The sequence below is a fragment of the Octopus sinensis genome, linkage group LG10 (assembly GCF_006345805.1).
Source record: "Octopus sinensis linkage group LG10, ASM634580v1, whole genome shotgun sequence".
In the NCBI taxonomy this organism is placed as follows: Eukaryota; Metazoa; Mollusca; class Cephalopoda; order Octopoda; family Octopodidae; genus Octopus; species Octopus sinensis.
In genome coordinates this window covers 25,590,891-25,612,097 of record NC_043006.1, presented here as the reverse complement: position 1 = coordinate 25,612,097, position 21,207 = coordinate 25,590,891, and the positions used below count along the sequence as shown (strand labels likewise).

The 21,207-nt window shown below is 38.8% G+C and overlaps 1 protein-coding gene across 2 annotated transcripts in view; it reads right to left on the bottom strand.

Moving 5' to 3' along the window:
• The window catches only part of LOC115216419 (reticulophagy regulator 3), a 30,943-nt gene extending 10,126 nt beyond the window's left edge, over positions 1 to 20,817 (bottom strand). Inside the window, exons 1-4 of one of the 2 annotated variants that reach the window (XM_036506397.1) lie at positions 20,765 to 20,817; positions 11,613 to 11,719; positions 7,048 to 7,108; positions 773 to 899 (exon numbers count right to left, since the gene is read on the bottom strand). In XM_036506397.1, the coding sequence (XP_036362290.1) occupies positions 773 to 899; positions 7,048 to 7,108; positions 11,613 to 11,719; positions 20,765 to 20,802 (333 nt within the window). In that variant the 5' untranslated portion in view covers positions 20,803 to 20,817. Of the gene's footprint in view, positions 1 to 772; positions 900 to 7,047; positions 7,109 to 11,612; positions 11,720 to 20,010; positions 20,265 to 20,764 lie in introns of those variants that run through there. The other variant, XM_029785742.2, reaches the window with a different exon arrangement.
• Positions 20,818 to 21,207: the final 390 nt, after the last annotated feature.

Sequence of the window (21,207 nt, the reverse complement as noted above, 5' to 3'; positions counted from 1 at the left end):
GGATGGTGTTACTGTTGTTTTAGCCCCAGGAAAACATCTTTTCCAGCTGGCCATCGACACACAGTCGATGTGTATCACTTAAAGAATATACAGTATTTGCAAGTGGAGAGAGCTTTCATCACTAGCTAGTGGTTTTCTCACAATGGGGACAGGTCTGTGAATATTATGTAAGTCTAGAGATGGGACAAAAACAACAGTAACATAGTCCTTTATAGGACTGCCACATTCAGTTGGCATATAAACTTTACTATTCAGTAGTGTTACTGTATATCTCTCACTCAGATTTTTAAAACAAATTATATATATATATATATATATACACACATACACTTATATGAAATACAAGGAGCTTTTTTGTCACTGTATGAATAATAAAAGTTTTTTTAGCTTAGTATATTACTATGTGAAACCCTACTATGCATAATTAGTATGCAGAACAACTCCACTGAGGTACTCCCTTCCGCCACATTATTCACAATAAACTCTGCTGGTAGCAGTACCACTTTAAACTAACAAGTGGCTCATTAGTTTGCACTGGGAGTAAATCCAACTCCTATTGTGAGTATAGCTTAGCAAGGAATGGGAGTTGCTTCAAATAAGCAACACGCAGATAATTTTTTAGTGGCAGGAAACACCCAATGGATTACTAAAAAAGAAAATTTTGTATATGCAAGCTCGTTACATAATATTATATTCTAGATAACATCAAAATACTTAAATGTCTTGTTTTCATTATATTTATCAATGTGAAACCAAGGATTTACAAACTCACACGCAATGGATGCTCCCTTCGAAAATTCAGCCATCGACGCAAAGTTGATTGTATACAAGACATAGATTGGTTAAAGTGCTGGCACAATTCAGGCACAGTGAGTAAGTGAGATTGGACAGAAACCTGACTGGATAAAGAAATGAACATTGATGAAAACATTTAAGTAAGACAAAGCAATGGAAATTGCAGAAATTATACTGAAATCTACAGAATACACACAAGAAATTTGCAGACAACCAAACTAAAAAGATGAAGATATTTAAAATTCCAACATGAAGGAATAACCCCAGTTACTTATAACTCCAACAGTTAGACCTCTAACTGTAAGATAGTTTTTCATTCATCCAAATCTGTAATGAAGATTAACAGCATCTTTAAATCCAGTGTTGTCTACTTTGATCAAAGATAAACTTTATCATTGTAGATGGCTCTCTTCCAAAGTAGAGTAGAGCATACGATCGGAATGTAGTTATGTCCCTTACTGACAAAACTACCAATTTCAAGAATTCATTAAAATTTGTGTACGTGTGTGTGCACACACATATTTGTGCAAAGATTACATGCAGTGTGATAAGGTTATTCTTTTGCTTATCTGTTTTGTGAACTTTATTGGGTTGATTTTTGTTACCAGTTTCCTCACACTCTGATGTCTAACTGTACTTTTTATTTCACTGCTTTTTGCTTCCAAGTGATAAAACTGATCTAAAATCATGCTGAAGAACCTCTGGAGCACTTACTGTCTTATGCAATGCAGCTAAAGCAGTAGAGTTATAGCCTCCATGCCCCAAATGCATATGCAAACATCTAAATTAATTTGCTATATGAAAAAGAAATGTTTTCTGGTGACATTTCATATTCTGACAGTTTTAACCTCATTGTTAAGAAATCAACCTACTTTTATTTTCCAAACGTAGAAGCTCTCTTACTGATTTAATCTAACCTTGTTGTAATAGCCTGATTGCCCTGGAAGACCCAATTCTCTAAAGCAAAATTATAATGTTTATATCACATTAGAAAACACTGATATAGACATTGGGTCATCTAGGCAACTTGGCTGACTTCAAACTAAAATGTTTACACATCAACATACAGTAACTGCTGAAATCATTTGTTTACTTACTCAATCTCTCTCTCTCACAAACACACACACACATAAACCTGAAGGGGATGACCCTAAAATAACTAAAATAAAATAAGGGGATGACCCTAAAATAAAAGTAAAACTTTCTGATGAAACTTCAATATCCTCAGATGATTTTATATATTTTGAATAGATTTGTTATAATCTACATTTTCATTTAGTAGAAATGCCTATGCACCATTTTGCATATATAGAACTGGTGCCATAGGAAATTTCTAGGAAAGAATCCTCTGCATTTCTGAACTTCTGTCACTAGACATCAATATCTTATATGATACCAACATTCAACAAAATGCACCAAACTTCTGGACAACTTGAAAGAATTATCCATAATCCAAGTCATTAACCCTTTTGATACCAAACCGGCTCTGGCTCTGAGTACAAATGTCTTGTTTTCATAAATTTTGAATTAAAATCTTCCACCAAACCTTAGTCACAATTTATGTTCCTAACACTAGCTTAATGATAACTAAGTTATTTTATTAAATTATTTGTTATATTTAAAGTAATTGAATGAAACACAGAGCATCTCAAAATAAATAGAGTAACGAAAGGGTTAACAAAGCTAATCATATGAAACGCAATGCAACAAATGTTCTTCTTCCAGACAACATAACAAACAGACAGCAGCATCTCATTGAATGATATCAAAATAAATCATACAGCGACCACAGCCAAATATTCTTTAAAATATTATACAGCATAAATCCTCCCTTGACACGTATAAATCCTTCTCAGTAACTTCTGAATCTCTATGATGAATACATACCCTACATCAGTAACAAATAAAAGAGTACATATATACTTTATAATCTACATCTAATTTAGAAAGAATTAACACCTTGGCTCTTTATAACTTGATTGATCAAATCAGTTCCCAAGCAACAGCTTTGATCTTCCCCAGACTATAATTTTCAGTTTAGGTCACCAGATATTATATGTAAGAAACACTATATGTTCTAAAACATAATACACACTACCTATTTCTTTATTACCCACAAGGGGCTAAACACAGAGGGGACAAACAAGGACAGACATAGGTATTAAGTCGATTACATCGACACCAGTACGTAACTGGTACTTAATTTATCGACCCCGAAAGGATGAAAGGCAAAGTCGACCTCGGCAGAATTTGAACTGCAGACGAAATACCGCTAAGCATTTCGCCCGGCGTGCTAACAATCGGTATTTGGAAATCTTCAAATATCTTGAACTACAAAAGGAAGCAAAAAACTTACTGCTAGAAGGGAATTATATAATATTTTTAAAAAACCTATAAGTTTTAGCATTTTGTAAAAACTGTACAATATTGTAGAACCATACTCAGTTTAGAAATGTCAACAACAGCGTAATATGACATTTTCTCAGCATCATCATATATTGACACACTTAATAATAATGTGTGTGTATATAGACTGAAACATGCATGCTTGTATGCAAGGATATCATAACCTTTTACTTGTTTCAGTCATTAGACTACAGCCATGCAGGGCTCCACCTTGGAAAAAATTTAGTCAAACAAATTGACACCAGTGCTATTTTCTTTTTTAAGCCTGGTACGTATTCTATCAGTCTGTTTTACTGAACCGCTAAGTTACAGGAACATAAACAGAGATACAATGACACACACATACAATGAGCTTCTTTTAATTTCTATCTATCAAATCCAAAAGAAGACAACTGCCATGGAGCCACAGTAGAATTGAACCCTGTGGTTGGGAAGCCAACGTCTCAGCACACAGCTATGTCTATGCCCATTATATATATGCGTGTGTGTGTGTGTGAAAAGGCACATGGCTTAGTTGTTCAGGTGTTGCACTCACGATTGCAAGATCACATTGCTCTGCAATCATTTCAACATCTGACATGTGGCACCCATTGCACCTGTACAGGTAATGTCAATGTGATGGAGGGAGTGAATGTATGCCTACACACACATTTGATCTCTATTAATAAATCATCTGTGTAGTTGTTTGGTAAGAAATGAAAACCCTCATACGTCATCTAACAACGGGAGAGTCCATCATATATATATATATATATCTGGCACCTGTGTTGGTGGCACATAAAAAACACCATCCGAGCGTGGCCGTTCGCCAGCCTCATCTGGCACCTGTGTCGGTGGCACATAAAATCACCCACTACACTCTCGGAGTGGTTGGCGTTAGGAAAGGCATCCAGCTATAGAAACACTGCCAGATCTGACTGGCCTGGTGCAGCCTTCAGGCTCCCCAGATCCCAGTTGAACCGTCCAACCCATGGAAAGCGGACGTTAAACGATGATGATGATGATGTTGATGATGATATGTATATATATATATAAACTTGGAACTTTTTGTAAATCTTATTTTTTTATGTAGCATTGATCTATTATAACAAGTTTTTTTTTACCTTATCTTCAGCATTAGGTCTCATAGTAACAATTTCATTTGCTTTTTCAGGTATAAGTTCAACTATGTCAGCTCAAGAAGCAAAAAGAGAACACATTTGTTGATTTGCTCTGTGCAAGAATTAACATCAAGTGAATTTCTGAGTTGATTAATGTACCATTAAACACAGTTTACAATGTCAAGAATCATTTGAACAACACCAGAGGCATTCAAAGAAAGCAAAGTACTGTAGAACCAATAAAAAGCAAGATCTAGCATTCCTGAAGGCCCGCAAATCTAGAATTTCAAAGGACCCAGTCACATCTATGATGAAGCTGACAATTAACATGAAAGTTGATGCCAAGACTGTAAGAAATGCTGCTCACTGTGATTTAGTCCTGAAATCCTTTGCACAAACTCCAAGACACCTCCTGATCAATTCAGTGAAAATCAGGAGGCTTGAAAGGACAAAAAAAGTGTTGTTCTTCCTCAATCTTTTGGAAGGATCAAAATTCCATTTTAGACAAGGGCGAAAATTCAAAGTTAAATCCAACTTCACTTACACCTCAGAAAACCTCATTTATGTTATCAGATGCTCGGGCTGCCATAGGGTCGACAGGATTGTCAATTAGACGGAGATGTATGCTCCACAGACAACAGATATCCTCCTCGCAATATCGCCAGATATATCTCAATGAACACATTGACAGATGTGCAGAACAACTGCAACCACAATTCCTAATCTTCCCATTATATCAATTTGCTATTTGGATCTCAACACAAATATGACTAAACAAAGAGGTGTCATTTATCAAAAAATATAAGACGTAATTAAATTAGAAACCCATATTGAAAATTTAGAGATTTACCTACTGTAAAATACCTTGGTTACCAATTATCCCCACTAGCAATCAAAATGTCTAACTCAGAAATTCATCTAAAATTCATAATTTGAAAAGCGATAACAAACCTCAAGACAAGAAAGAATACAATGATCGCCCATGTCCAATTTATATTATAGAAATACATATATACACACGCACATACACACACACACACACCTATATAAATATATATATATTTTTACATTCATTCGTTTGTTTTTGCTGGCATAGGTTAAACACAAACTTATTTGAGGAAGCATTTTTACAGTCAGATACCCTTCTTTTTACCAACTCTTTCCTTCTTTCAAGGGAGATTTTATTCTTCTATTCTAAGACAACAGAGGTATGGGATGTAATGTTCACAGGGAACGTAAATAAATACATCACTTTTCACTCAAATGATCTCATGCAAGAAGCAGAGACAAAAACTTACCAGATACACACACAAAGGCATACATAACAGGCTTTCAGAGTTTCAATCAAACAATTTCATTCACAAAGCAATGGTCAGCACAAAGCAATAACAGAAGGTTCCATGTAGTGGGATTGAACCTAAGGCCATATATTTGCAAAACAAACTGTTTCCAACCACATAGTTTCAGGTTCAGATCCACTGCATGGCACCCTAGGTAAGTGTCTTCTACTATAGCCCCAGGTGGACCAAAGCCTCATGAGTGGATTAGGTTGACAGAAACTGGAAGAAGACTGTCATATATGTAGGTATATATGTAAGAATATGCATGTGATGCGTATTGCCTTATCTTGACATCACATGATACATGTAAATAAGTGTCACTGTCACACAGAAGTGTCATTCATTTCCAATATTCTGGGGAAACATGTCTGGACATGCAGAAATAATATCTTGCTTGGAAACAGGTGAAAGCTGGAAACAGGGAAGGCAACAAACCATAGAAAATCTGGTTCAATAAACTCTCTCAGACAAGCATAAAAAAATTAAAGCAGTGGTGCCACCGCAGCTCCATGTGTGTGTGTGTGTATATATATATATATCATCATCATCGTTTAACGTCCGTTTTCCGCGCTAGCACAAGTTGGACGGTTCGACTGGGGTCTGGGAAGCCATGGGCTGCACCGGGCTCCAGTCTGATCTGGCAGTGTTTCTACAGCTGGATGCGCTTCCTAACGCCAACCACTCCGCAAATGTAGTGGGTGCTTTTTACGTGCCAGGGGAGTCTAACAGCGGCCACGATCGGTTGGTGCTTTTAACGTGCCACCGGCACGGAAGCCAGTCAAGGCGGTGTTGGCATCGGCCATGTTCGGATGGTGCTTTTTACGTGCCACCGGCACAGAAGCCAGTCAAGGCGGTGCTGGATTCGGCCACGTTCGGATGGTGCTTTTTATGTGCCACCGGCACAGAAGCCAGTCGAGGTGGTGCTAGCATCGGCCACGTTCAGATGGTGCTTTTTACATGCCACTAGCACAGAAGCCAGTCGAGGCAGCGCTGGCATTGGCCACGTTCGGATGGTGCTTTTTACGTGCCACCGGTACAGAAGCCAGTCGAGGCGGCACTGGCATCGGCTACGTTCGGATGGTGCTTTTTATGTGCCACCGGCACAGGTTTGCACACCCAAGCCAACCAGAGAGCATTAAAACTCACTCAATCTTCTAAAAATACCAACTGAATTTCCCTCAAATCACTTCCTACTGTTTTAAGAAAGACATCCCAGATTATAAGACGTCTGTACCAAGTTAAAAAAGTAAATGGTTACAGCTGAATCACCTTTAATCACTGGTCAACTATTTGAGAACAGATATACAACTAAGTAACAACAGTAACCACACACACAACTTTATTTAAAAAATAATCTTATCTAGACTATGCTTGCAAACAACAGAGTTGGTGATAGGAAAGCTTACCTCTCCGGAACTTTGATTTTAAATCTATTACAAAATCTGGTTCTGATTCTAAGGAAGACGGCTGGAAGTAAAAACAACAGATAAGAAAATTCAATATGAAACAAAACATGTGATGATAAACTAACTAAATAACTAAATGAAGTAGAGAAAAAAAATTGTTAAAACAAATGTGGAAATGAGGAGGTCAGCTTACTAATCAGTGCCACCCATGTGTGTATGGGAACAAACATCAGACAGGGATGATCAATTTGAATGGCATTAATGGTAGTGGTAGCAACTGTGCAGTTGGGAAGAAGGTTAGAGGCTTGAATTTTGCTCACATAGCCCACCACGAGTTTCTCTGGTCTCTAGTTTTTTGGGATCTTTTTGGTTTGAACGGCAGTTTTTTCTAGCGGTGTCATATGAAATTGTCACCCATAATTATGACCCTAGTATCGATCTACTGCATTTCAATCTGGGTTAGGGTTAGGGGTGGGAGGAAGGGTATCTTTTTTTCTTCACAAATGTAAATAAACCCAATCTGTTTCTTAAACGAGGGACATATTCATACGGCACAGAATGTTTTTTACCTCAATAGAGGTCAGTGATTGGTTGAAATTGCAGAAATTGAAGAAAAAAATCAACAAATATCTTACAAACTCTAGAATTTTCTCAATAAAGCCAAGAGAAAAAGATGTTTTATAAACACATTCTACCAGTATACGAAGTTTAAAATTTTTTAGTTACCTAGAATTTATGTTAAAAACTGCCGTTCAAACCGAAAAGATACGTTTTTTGTTTGCTATTCACGCTTTCTCAACCATATTGTACTGATAGTCAATTTATTGTCCAGCTGTCAATTATGTGTATGTCAATTAAGGCAACAGGCAACTCAGGATATCACAATAGCCTTTCTATTGTAAAAATGAAACATCAGGCAGTCGCTCCCCTATCTTTGAATGCATCCCTGTAGAAGATACCAGTTCATCACAAAGATAACCCTAGATATTGCTGCAGGTATTCATTTTCAGCTGAAAAGACTGAAATGCCTTGCTCAAGGAAACAACATGCAGTCCAGGAATTCAATGCACAACCTTATGATCATGGCCCCCAACACACCAAAAATTAGCCCATGCAACCTTCACAAAGTTATTAACATTCCCATCCCAAGGACCAAATATTTTAATAAGTTGTCTTCAGCGCAGGAGTGGCTGTGTGGTAAGTAGCTTGCTAACCAACCACATGGTTCCGGGTTCAGTCCCACTGCGTGGCATTTTGGGCAAGTGTCTTCTGCTATAGCCCCGGGCCGACCAATGCCTTGTGAGTTGATTTGGTAGATGGAAACCGAAAGAAGCTTGTCGTATATATGTATATATATGTATGTGTGTGTGTTTGTGTGTCTGTGTTTGTTCCCCTAGCATTGCTTGACAACCGATGCTGGTGTGTTTACGTCCCTGCCACTTAGCGGTTCGGAAAAAGAGACCGATAGAATAAGTACTGGGCTTACAAAAAGAATAAGTCCCGGGGTCGAGTTGCTAAACTAAAGGCGGTGCTCCAGCATGGCCGCAGTCAAATGACTGAAACAAGTAAAAAAGAGAAAAGAGAGCCTACTATAATCACTAGCTTAGGAAGGAGACCTTAATGTACCGCTACGTAACAGTGCAATAGTCAGTTTCTATGTTATATAATTAAGTTCTTTAAAAGGGCATTATAGTGAAACGTACAAGAATGCCATACAAACAAGACTAGCAGCATAAGATACTATAGAAACTGCTGGTGGTGAGAGTGTTATAGTGAAAGCAACACACGAATGCCATACAGAAACATGGCTCAGATAGATGATAAGATGCTAGAGACACTACAGGTGATGAGGGCATTATAGCCAAAACAAACAAGAATGCCATATACACAACATGGCCACGAGGATAAACTGGTTGTGATGAGGGTATCATAGTGAACAAGGCGGCAAGGTGGCAGAAACGTTAGCACGCCGGGCAAAATGCTTAGCGGTATTTCGTCTGCGTTACGTTGTGAGTTCAATTTCCGCCGAGGTCGACATTGCCTTTCATCCTTTCGGGGTCGATAAACTAAGTACCAGTTACGCACTGGAGTCGATGGAATCGACTTAATACCTATGTCTGTCCTTGTTTGTCCCCTCTGTGTTTAGCTCCTTGTGGGTAATAAAGAAATCGGTATCATAGTGATGAACAAGGTACTACAGAAACTATTGGTGATGGGGACTTAATAGTGAAACCACCAAAAATGCCATACACAGAAGATGGCTACAAGGCGAAGATAGTACAGAAAGTGTTGGTGGTCTGGGTATTCCAGTGTAACTAATGTGAATGCCATACAGACAACATGGCTAAAAGGAAAAGATATTACAGAAACTGCTGGTTGTGGGGGCATTATAGTAAAACCAATGCGAATGCCATACAGAGAGCATGGCTCAGATGATAAGATACTACAGAAGCTATTGGTACTGTGGGCATCATAGTGAAACCACAGCATCAGTGTGAAACCGATAAGAATGCCATACAGACAACGTGACTAAGAGGATAACGTACTACAGAAACTGTTGCTAGTGAGGGCATTATGGTGAATCCAATGAGAATGCTATAGACAACATGGCTTAAAGGATGAGATAAAATAGGAACTATTCATGATGAGGGCGTTATAGTTGAACCATCAAGAATGCAACGCACACAACATGCCTAAGAGGAAAAGGTACTGCAAAAGCTGTTGGTGATAGGGTCATTGTACTGAAACCAATGTGGATGCCATACAGACAGCATGGCTAAGACGGTAAGATACTACGGACACTTAATGATAAGGGCATTGTAGATGAAAAAGCCATACAGACAACATGTCTAAGAGGGGAATATACTACAGAAACTGTGGCAGGTGAGGTCCTTATGGTGAAACCAATGTGGACGCCATACACACAGCATGGCTAAGGGGATACTACAGAAAGCATTGCTGGTAATGGTACTACAGGGAAACGAACAAGAAATCCATAGCAACAGCATGGCTAAGATGATAAGATACTACAGAAAATGGTGGTGGTGACGGTATAATAGTGAAACAAACAAGAATGCCATACAAACAGCATGGCTAAGGAGATAAGATACTACAAAAAACTCATCACAGTGCAACCAACCAAAAAGCAATACAGACGACATGTCTAAGAAGAGAATACACTACAGAAACTGTTGGTGATGTGGGCATTATAGTGAAACCAAAACGAATGCTATGCAGACAACATGGCCAAGATGATAAAGTACCACAGAAACTATTAGTGGTGAGGGCATTATATTGAAACCTACGAGAATGCCATACAGACAACATGGCTAAGAGGATAAGATACTCCAGAAAATTTTAGTTTGAGGGCATTATGGTGAGGAACAAGGTACTACAGAAACTGTTGGTAATGAGGGTTTTATAGTGAAACCAATAAAAATGCCATACAGAGTCATATTTCTAGATCAGATGTTTAATTACAAATTCCTTCAGTTCATTTTGCTGGTAGGAATTAAATATTAGACTTCTCTGAGAAAATTCTTTGTGATAGAATAGTACGTTGGTGAAGGTGAAAACTAGTAGATATTTTATCAACCACAGAACTTGACTGGTTGAATATTTTATCAGTCCCAGTACTTGAGTGATATGCATTTTACCAAGTCCCATGCTCACTTGGTATGTATTTTATCCCAGTTTTGATTAAGGCATATATTCTATCAACCCAGATTTTATAAAAAAATCAAAGTCAAGCAAGGTGGCTTTTGAAATCAGAATACAATGGATAGTAAATACAACCAACACCATCTATTCTGCTGTGTGCCACTTTTTCTGTAAATACATAAATACATACACAAACCCCAGCCTCTATAACAACTGTCATTTCAACACATTTCATCATAGATGGTCAGGTTTTCTACAGTACCATATCTCCAATCACTATAGTGTTTTGTCAATTCCCCTGAAAGATGCAGCACTGTCAAGTTAGCATTCCCCGCTTTCTCCAAAGTGTTCTTCAGTCTCCTAGTTCCATACCAATGCAGCCTTCTCTTTTGCATACTATTTTTGGGGAAGGTCTTCTTTTTTTTTTAAGTATAAATAAACTTAGCTCATAGTCATCATTATCATCAGTTTACATCCACTTTCCATGCTAACATAGATTGAATGACGGCGATGTACTTGCATAGCAAGTGATTTGATCTCAGATCGTGTGCTGAACAGTTTGCGGTCTTAAAGTGACGAAAATATTTTGACAAATTAAACTTAAATGTTGAAGTGAATCGAACGGCTTTTGTGTGTTTCTTAAATGGCTTACAAACACCTTCCACGCTGCAATAGATTGAATGAGTTATCAGAAACCATGCCCATCTTCATTGGAGTTACTGCTCTACTTGATTCCCTATATTTTATATTTATTTATTCAAAGAGACACTTATATGAGATTTCAAAAAGTGTGTGGTGGAGTTGGGAAGAAAAGGTAGAAAGAGTAAGGGGAAAAGGAGATGACAAAAATCAGACAGAAAAATACAAAGTAAATAAAAATTATGTAGAAATTAAAAAGCACTTACATGTTATTTTCTTCCAAATTTTATTTATTAAAAGATCAAGGATGAAAAGAACTATGACAGAACAACAGCAAAATGAATAGAAATTAAGGGGTATGTTGTAGAAGAACCTGCAAATAGAAAAATAAAGTAGATCAGGGTCAGTTTTCATAAGAAATATCAAAGCATTATCAAAGATTGTCAGTGAACAAAGTAAGCTAATCTCTCAGTTTTTCTTTTAGATAAACACACCAAGCATTCATACACATCCATTTACATACAAATGTCATAACCATTTTATGTCTACTTTCCATGTCAGCATGGATCGCAGGTCATCATGGTTAGTGTTAGTTGTTTGAGATTACTCTCCTCCTCAGCCTACCTGCTCTGAAGACCACACCTCACTTGTCTGTTTCAACTTTGGTATAATTTCTATGGCTGGATGCCCTTCCTAATATTAACCACCTTACAGAGTGTACTAAGTGCATTTTTCCATGGGGCAAGCACTGTAGAAGTTGTCATACTGCCAAGACATCCCCAAGGGTCCTCTCAACCTTATATCTCCATTCATCCACTATTTAACAAAATGTACTGGATGCACTTTATCAGAACATCTGTACTTCATTGGCTCCTTAAATTCCATGCCCTCAATAAGGTAATGACAGCAATAAGTAAATTGAATTTTGGTAGAGTACCTGGAAGGGATGGAATTTGTGCCGAGGTCTCACAATTTACAGTCTCTTCATAAACTTATTAGTATAGTCTGAAGGGATGGTGCAATGCCTAAGAACTAGAAGAATGCAATTATTCTTCCTCTCTATGGTGGCACGTAAAAAGCACCATCCGAATCGTGGCCGATGCCAGCGCTGCCTTGACTGGCTTCCGTGCCGGTGGCACGTAAAAAGCACCAATCCAATCGTGGCCGTTGCCAGCCTCGCCTGGCACCTGTGCAGGTGGCACGTAAAAAGCATCCACTACACTCATGGAGTGGTTGGCGTTAGGAAGGGCATCCAGCTGTAGAAACACTGCCAGATCAGACTGGAGCCTGGAGAGCTTGGTGTGGGTAGAGTGGGAAGAAAAGAAGTTAAGGTATGAGTGTGAATTGGTGTGTTTGTAGTGGATGGAGGTAGTGAGAGTGGAGTGGTGTATGCTGACTGAAATGTCAAGAAATGTGACAGAAGTGTTGCAAATAGTGTAGGAGAATTTGAGGGCAGGATGGAAGAATTGAACAAAAGAGGGGAAGGAGTCTAATTGTTCGCAGGAGAGTGAAGTCACACTAATACAGTCATCAATATAACGACTATATAATTTGGGAGTGGGACCAGTGAATCATGAGAATATTTGAGCCTCAATGTAGCCAACAAAAAGGTCCGCACAGTTGGGGTCCATTCTCATTCCCATGGCCACTCCCAAGATCTATTGAGGGAGAGAACAAGTTTGGCCAAATGAAGAAGTTTGAAGATGTCAGGTTGGGATTGGGTCGAAAATGTAGAAAGTGTTTGAGTGCAAGAAGTCCTTCATTGCATGGGATCACCATACATAGACTCTCAATATAAAGAGTGAAGAGAAGTTTAGAGGGATCAGGAGGAAAGGAGAAAGAGTTGAAGAAACAGAGAACATGGTTAGTGTCATAGAGAGTGGAGGGAAGCCACTAGGAGAGCAAGGACATGGTCGAAGTATTTTGAGTTCAATTCTGTGGGGCAGTTACAGGCAGAGACAATAGGGCAGCCAGGGTTGTTGAGCTGGTGGATTTGGGGAAGGAAGTAAATGGTGGGGTACGTGGGGGTGCATCAGCCACAACTACAATCTCACTTGGCTTAATGCGTCTTCTCAAGCACGGCATATCTGCAAAGGTCTTGGTCTCTCATCATTGCCTCTGTGAGGCCCAATGTTCAAAGATTGTGCTTCACCATGTCTTCCTGGGTCTACCTCTTCCACAGGTTCCCTCCACTGTTAGTATGCAACACTTCTTCACACAGCTGTATTCACCCATACGCATCACATGACCATACCAGCGCAGTCACCTCTATTGCACACCACATCTGATGCTTCTTATGTCCAACTTAAACTTTGTCATGCATGCACACTGACATTATACATCCAGTAGGGCATACAAGCTTCATTTCTTACAAGCCTATGCATGTCCTCAACAGTTACAGCCCATGTTTCACTACCATGTAAGATGGCTGCTCACACACAGGCTTCATAGTCTGCCTTTCACTCTGAGTGAGAGGCCCTTTATTACCAGCAGAGGTAGGAGCTCTCTGAACTTTGCCCAGCCTATTCCTATTCTAACAGCTATGTTCTCAGAGCATCCACCCCCACTACTGACTTGGTCACCTAGATAACAGAAGCTATGAACTGCTTTTAGTTTTACCGCCTAGCATGTGATGGAATCTATTTTCTGTACATTTTTGGTGTTTACTGTAAGTGTACACCTTCCACACACAAAAACTAACTTCCCTGTTAACCTTCCTCTGATTGCTGCACCTCTTACATGTCCAAAGCTTACACCAGGTACATCTTATGGAGTTTCTAACCACACCTTTTCCACAGATTGAGCAGGGCCATCTACCTGAAAGAATTTGTGAATTGTCCACCTTCTAACTAATAAAGACTTTTGCTTTTGCTAGGATAACTCTAAGGTCCTTCAATTCTAGACTTTGCTTCCATACCTAAAACTTCTCTAGCTCTGGTAGTGACTCAGCTATAAGAACAAGGTTGTCAGCATAGAGGAGCTCCCACAGGCAGCCTGTTTTAAATTCTTGTTATTGCCTGGAGGACTATGATAAACCGGAGGGGGTTGAGGACTGATCCTTGGTGAAGCCCTACTTGTACCCAGAATTCTTAACTGTACTAATTGCCAACCCTCACTGTACTGGTAGCATCCCTGTACATGGCTTGTACAGCTCTCACCAACCACTTGCCTATCCCTAGTTAATACATTGACCACCAGATAAGGGATTAGGGGACCTGTGAAAGGCTTTCTCCAAGTCAACAAAAGCCAAGTGTAGGGGTTTATCTTTGGCTGTGTATTTCTCTTGCAGCTGCCTTACTAGAAATATAGCATCAGTGGTGCTTCTCCCTGGCACAAACCCAAACTGCTTCTCATCTAAACTAACTCTCTCGCTACTAAGTTGGGCTATGACCCTCTCCATGACTTTCATCACCTGATCCGGCAACTTGATACCTCTGTAATTATTTCTGTCTAAGGTGTCACCTTTACCTTTCTAGCAGTTGACTATGGTGCTGCTACACCAGTCATTGTGTATGACTCCTGTGTGTATCACCTGGTTATCTATGTGGATGACTAGACCACAGCCAAATATTTTAAGTGTCTCAGGAGTGATTCATGATGAACAATTCCTGATGGGCTGGAAGCTTTTCCTGTCTACCAAGGTACTGTCAATTCAGATAGCTGGTTGGGTTAATATTTGGGAGGTTAATATTTGGGAGATTCTCTTTTTTCCATTCATTTTCTTGATTTAGCAACCTTTCATACTGGCGTTTCCAAGTCTCTTTCTTTGCAGTATCATTAAATGCAAGTAAGCCATCAGCCATGTGAACACATTTCTCTCCTATAACATCACAATTCTCTCTCACACACTGTCGTGCAATTCGAAACACTTCACATCTCTGTTCCTCAAATCTCTTTTCTGCTTCACCTCTGGCTAAGTAAACTTGTCTCCTAACTTCCTTTCTGGCTATTTGATACAGTTCCCTACTAGCACCACACTTCCAGTCCTGTTCCTTGCGCCTACTGGGCCTGTCAACTACATTGTTCCACCACCATGTCACCTTAGGTCAAGAGGGGACTATGCACCAGCCAGATCTGATCAGTAACCCTCAACAGGTTGTTCTGTATGAACCTCCATTTATCCTCCTCTATTTCATCAAAAGCATCAAGTAATACATCTCTAAATCTCTGTCCATTCAGAGGATCCTTAAGCTTCCAGAACCTTCTTTTCCATGCTGGTCACCTTCTGGGCATCCGTTTAGCCCTAATCCTGAAGTCACTAACTACTAACCTATGTTGTAGGGTGCATTCTTCACCAAGGAAAGTTTTGACATTTATAAGTATCCATCTTTCTCATTTCCTGGTGAGAATGTAATCAATCTGACTAATGTGCTCACCAGACTGGTAAGTGAACAGGTGAGTGGCAAGTTTCCTGAAGTTAGTATTACATTTGCATCACAGCACTCCAGCAACCTGGTTCCCTCTTCATTGCAGGTCACACTTGTACAGTGCTCTTTGCACCCTGCTAGCACAGACGCCAGTCATCGAATTTGATTTTGATTATTGATTTATGTGTCTTATAAAACTATTCTGCACATACAATAACAGCCATACCAACAATCCAACATACCTCAATCATCAGCTGCTCCATGGATATCACTATGGTTTCGACACCAGGGCAGTACCTATCAATCTATCAGTGTCTCACACACACAAACACGCACATATATCTATAATAAAGTATTTATGTTTATATATATATAGATAGACAGACAGACAGACAGATATTAACAGTTATCGCCAAGCTAATATGGCAGTCCATAAATATAGGATGAAAGCTGCCGTTGATTAGCTCCAAGAGGCCATCACCTCTAGCTAGCTAAATGACACACGAACCGGTGTCCATTATAACCTCCGAACAGGGGAGATCAGCCGCTTCCCCTTGCTGGTTAGGCATCTGCAGACATGTTTCAGGGTATTTGCCCTTTATCAATGCAGAGTAGCCAAACCCAGCAGGCGTCGCTGCTGACCGTCTGTTTAAAGGATTATTTACTTAATTTCAGTGGAATACATTTACTGGTTTTCAAAAATAGACCTCCCCAGTTCAACGATTATAATGGATACAGGTTTGTGTGTCATATAGCTAGCTAAAGGCAAAGGGCTCTTGGAGCTAATCAATGGTAGCTTTCGTCCTATATTTATAGACTGCCATTTTAGCTTGTTGATAACCGTTAATATCCAGTACCGCTACTGTAGTCTCCTTCAGAGAGAAATGCCAAGACAACAAAAGAATGATAGAGACTTTGATATTATTATTATGTAAATAGAGGAATGTATCTGTAAATATATGCATACCTTTCCCCAGGGTGCAAAGAGCACCATACGAGTGTGACCATTGACAGAGCGGTTAACCGGCTTCCGTGCCAGTGGCACTTAAAAAGCACCATTTGAGCATGATCGTTACCAGTATCGCCTTAAATATATGCATACCTTCCCCACTTATGCATACCTTTCCTTCTTAGGACACAAAACTTTGCTTGTGAAGACCTGTTGAGGCAAGTGAAATCGAAATCGCTCAAAAATCAATGGAAATTGTAGTTGTGATACCAGTGTTGGTGGCACATAAAAAGATGCATCCAAATGTGGCCGTTGCCAGTGCCGCCTTGACTGGCCTCTGTGCCGGTGGCACGTAAAATGCACCAACCAATCGTGGCCGTTGCCAGCCTCGCCTGTCACCTGTGCCAGTGGCATGTAAAAAGCACCCACTACACTCACGGAGTGGTTGGCGTTAGGAAGGGCATCCAGCTGTAGTAACACTGCCAGATCAGACTGGGCCTGGTGCAGCCTCCTGGCTTCCCAGACCCCAGTCAAACCGTCCAACCCGTGCTAGCATGGAAAGTGGACGTTAAACGATGATGATGACGATATGTGACAATTATTCGGTAGCCATGCTAAAACTTTATATATACATATATATATAACATAGGTACTTTATTATTAAAGCTTCAAAACATCACAAAAAACTGCTACACTGTGTGTCATGTTCCCATTCGTTGAACAATTGTGAACTGTCAGACGAATGGAAACATGAACTTCTGAGTAGCAGTTTTTTGTGATATTTTTGTGATGTTTTGGAAGCTTTAATAATAAAACATATTACTCTACCTCCAGTATTTGAGTACTATTTTTTCCCCACCCTGTTTCACATTTATCTGCTTATTCTGGTGTGTGTGTGTATGTGTAGTATATATATATATATATATATATATATGTAGGTCCCAGGTTGAGTCGGGGTTAACCACAGTGAATAAGGTACTCAATACATAGCACAGTAAAGTAATTTATTTTATAGAAGGAGCTTCTACAGGACTAGAACTGTTTCATTTCGATGAAATCTTCAGGAAGCTTTCAGGAAGATTTCATCGGAATGAAACAGTTCTAGTCCTGTAGAAGCTCCTTCTATAAAATAATATATATATATATATAAAATCAAGAAGAGCTTTCTCTGAATGTATGTGTTTACTGAAAATATCATCTTCTGGTTCAGTATTTTATTTTCTTTCTTTGACACAAGCCACACGTTTGTATTAAAAGGACTATAATCGATTGAATCAATATCTGAATATGGATGATGTTTGCCAGAACCTCTAGCTAGTCGTTTGATGTGCTAAAAATAGCAACCAATTTCTCAAGTCACACTCAAACATCTTAAGGAGACAGACCTGAGACAACGTAGTTTTAGATACATTTAAAGGCAAAATAAGCTAAAACAAGACAGTAATATATGAAACCTTTTAATTTGATTAGAGTTGATTTATGATTAAACAACAAAAATAATAATGGGTTTAGGATAAGCATGAATGCCATACTTTCTACAAATGTTTACGGATAATCTTTCTTATTGGCGGACTTTCGGAATAGCTATCCCGACCTTATTGGAGAAGGCAAAGGCCCAGGAATGGATGGTTGTTTTCTTTTGTGAAAGAATTTTGTTATCTAAAAAATTTAATTCCTCCCCCACACACACACACACACAATATGTACTCTTTTCAGGTAAATAGTACAAAAAATACCTTACTTCCTAGTCTCCACCTTAAGAACAAAATCACAGGCTTTTACGCATGTGTGGAGGAAAATAAACACTATTAACGATTTCAGAACATAATCATCAGATATACAATATCAGTAGAATTAAATCAATAACAACCATTGAGTCAAAAAGTGAGACATATTTCAAGGAGGAAGGATTAAAATTTCAAGCTGGGAGAATAAACTACATATGTTGTTCAGTACTATGTTATATGGTGAAGGAATGACTATTATATATATATTTATATATACTAATGTATAGTGTAAACTCCACTCCCCCACTCACTTTCTTTTTTTCCTTTTGTGAAATGAGTTGGCCGTTTCATTAAAATGTTAGTTTTCTTGTGCGTCGTTGGATGGGGACGAATTAGGGGGGGGGCGCTGGTTTTGAGATCAATTAAATTAATTGCTAGTTAAAAAGAATAGTTTAGCCTGGGATTTTAAGGAGCTTGTTTAGAATGGCTTTTAAGTGCAACAAAATATCACGTCACCAGATACAAGCAACCAATCTAGCTAATTGTTAACTGACTCGTAACTAAGTAGACAAATTAGCCTGTTTTTATTATCAAATTTAAAAAAAAAAAACAAGAAAAGAAAATTCATCAGTTTGTTTCATTTTTTTTTTTTTTCGGTCGCAAAATGCTCTGGACCCAGGTTAAAATAGGTACAACAAATCTAATCAGAAGAAAATGTCAAGTTAGATTTTTTTCTCTCTCTCTCTCTCTTCCTTCCACCCTAACTTTGAAGCTCGACTAGAAATCGTGACGAAGTGTAAACAAGATTTATTAAGGAAAAAAAGGACTGCTTTGATAAAAACACTTGAAACAAGAAAGGAACCTGTTAAAATAGTCTCCGTTGGTAACAAACCTGTAAATGTTAATAGGGAGGAGGAGGGAGGTAAGTGAAAGATGATCTATTTTTACCGGATACTTTATGTAACAGTTTACCAACCATATTCGGAGGAAACGAAAATTCATTTATACCCTTAACTCCGTCACATCGGAATACATTCTGCTTCATAAGATTGGAACACAAAAATAAACACAGCTTATTAAATATAAAGAAAAGAGATTTGTTAATATTCTCCGCCTCACCAAATAATATAACGATTTTTGGATAAGTTCAGTTTGTCATTAAATTTGTATTTAAACATTTGGCGTATTTATTTATTAATGGAAAGAGAGAGAGAGAAAAAACAAGCAGTGATATATCTTTGTTTCTTACATCCATATAAGATATCAGATCACCTCAATAAAATGTTAAACGACCACCGGCTATATCAAAAACGGAAATAGATTAGGGAGACAAAATTATGTTAGGAATGCTGAGAAGTATAAAATGAGAGAGGAAGAGCGAATAGAATGTGATCGTAAAGGACACACACACACACGGGAGAATATAAACGGAAATAAATATAAACAGAATCAGCTGTATAAAAATAAACATACAAACACATGAACAGAGAGATGCAGTTATTGTATTAAGAAAATGTAGTCGCTCACTATGCTAAAGTAATGCATGGCATTAAAATACAAATACAGGTGTGGTTATGTTTAACAACAGGTATGAAAGAGAGGAGATGTGTGCAATACCTACCAAAATAGAAGATGAATTAAACATAACCAAACTATAGCCCATCGCGGTTTCTCCCATATTAATAAACTCTGTATTCTCAAAATCCATCCTTCCCATGGACTGAGAATGGCTTCCAGCAAGCCTTCTGGTTTAGTGTCAGAGTCCATGGCACGTTCAGAGAATGAACGACGCGTCGACTGAGGAAAGAACAACACCCAAGAGGAGGCACATCATTTTCTCCCGAGCAGTTCAGATATGACGTCATTAAATTCGTGGTGTAATCGGCAAACATCGGCCTTTTACGGGTTTCCATTGCACCGAAAGTTGAATGTACTAGTTTGTCAACAAAAAGTTTTCTTCCTTTTTGATATTAATTAATGACACTGAATTTTGTCAGAAACTTTAATTGGAAATATTGTGCTTTTCTTGAAGATCCCTTAAAATTAGTCAAAATTAATTATTGGTGGGTGGGATTAATTCCCTTTACTTACATCAATTAAAACTCTTCAAACACCTTTGTTGATCTATGATTTTGTACCTATTCAGAAGCTAATATTTTAATATAATTAAAATAAACATACCAATTGGGCACATTTTCTCATTTCAGTATTAACAAGAAATGACAGGGGAAGATATTATACATAGAAAATAGTATGACTGACTAAGCACTGTATTACACATAACAATGTGTAAAGCATAGCTTGAGACAGCGTGGAGTTAGGCATATGTGGTATGAAGGGGAAATTAGGAAAAAGGAGAATTGAGGTTTTCTTATCTGTTGATTTGGAGGGAGCGTTCTCTCACCACCCACATGATGATTTTCTTCTGTTGGTCGTACACACACACGTCTTGACTTCATGCTGTCCGAGTGCACTCTGCCCTCTCCCTGTCCCCGCTGCGCCTGCTCTTTTAAGTACTTCTGTCCTCGGGGACTCCCAACAGGGCCTACCCACTCTCCCACTGCCACCTTTACCACAGCTTCAGCTCAATACCATATGCCTCACTGATCTACCAATTACTATCACATCCCTTTCATAGTCTTCCAGCCACTTAGGTGGACGACGCTCTCTTTGGGATCATCACAAAGATGCAATGCCAGCCTCTCCCTCTCTTTGTTCTTCATCACTGGAGGAGCTCATGACCTTCCTGATATCTAGGACGTGACACAGCACTCCTTCCACCAACATGTTGTTATGTGAGTTCACTGCTGTCACCCTT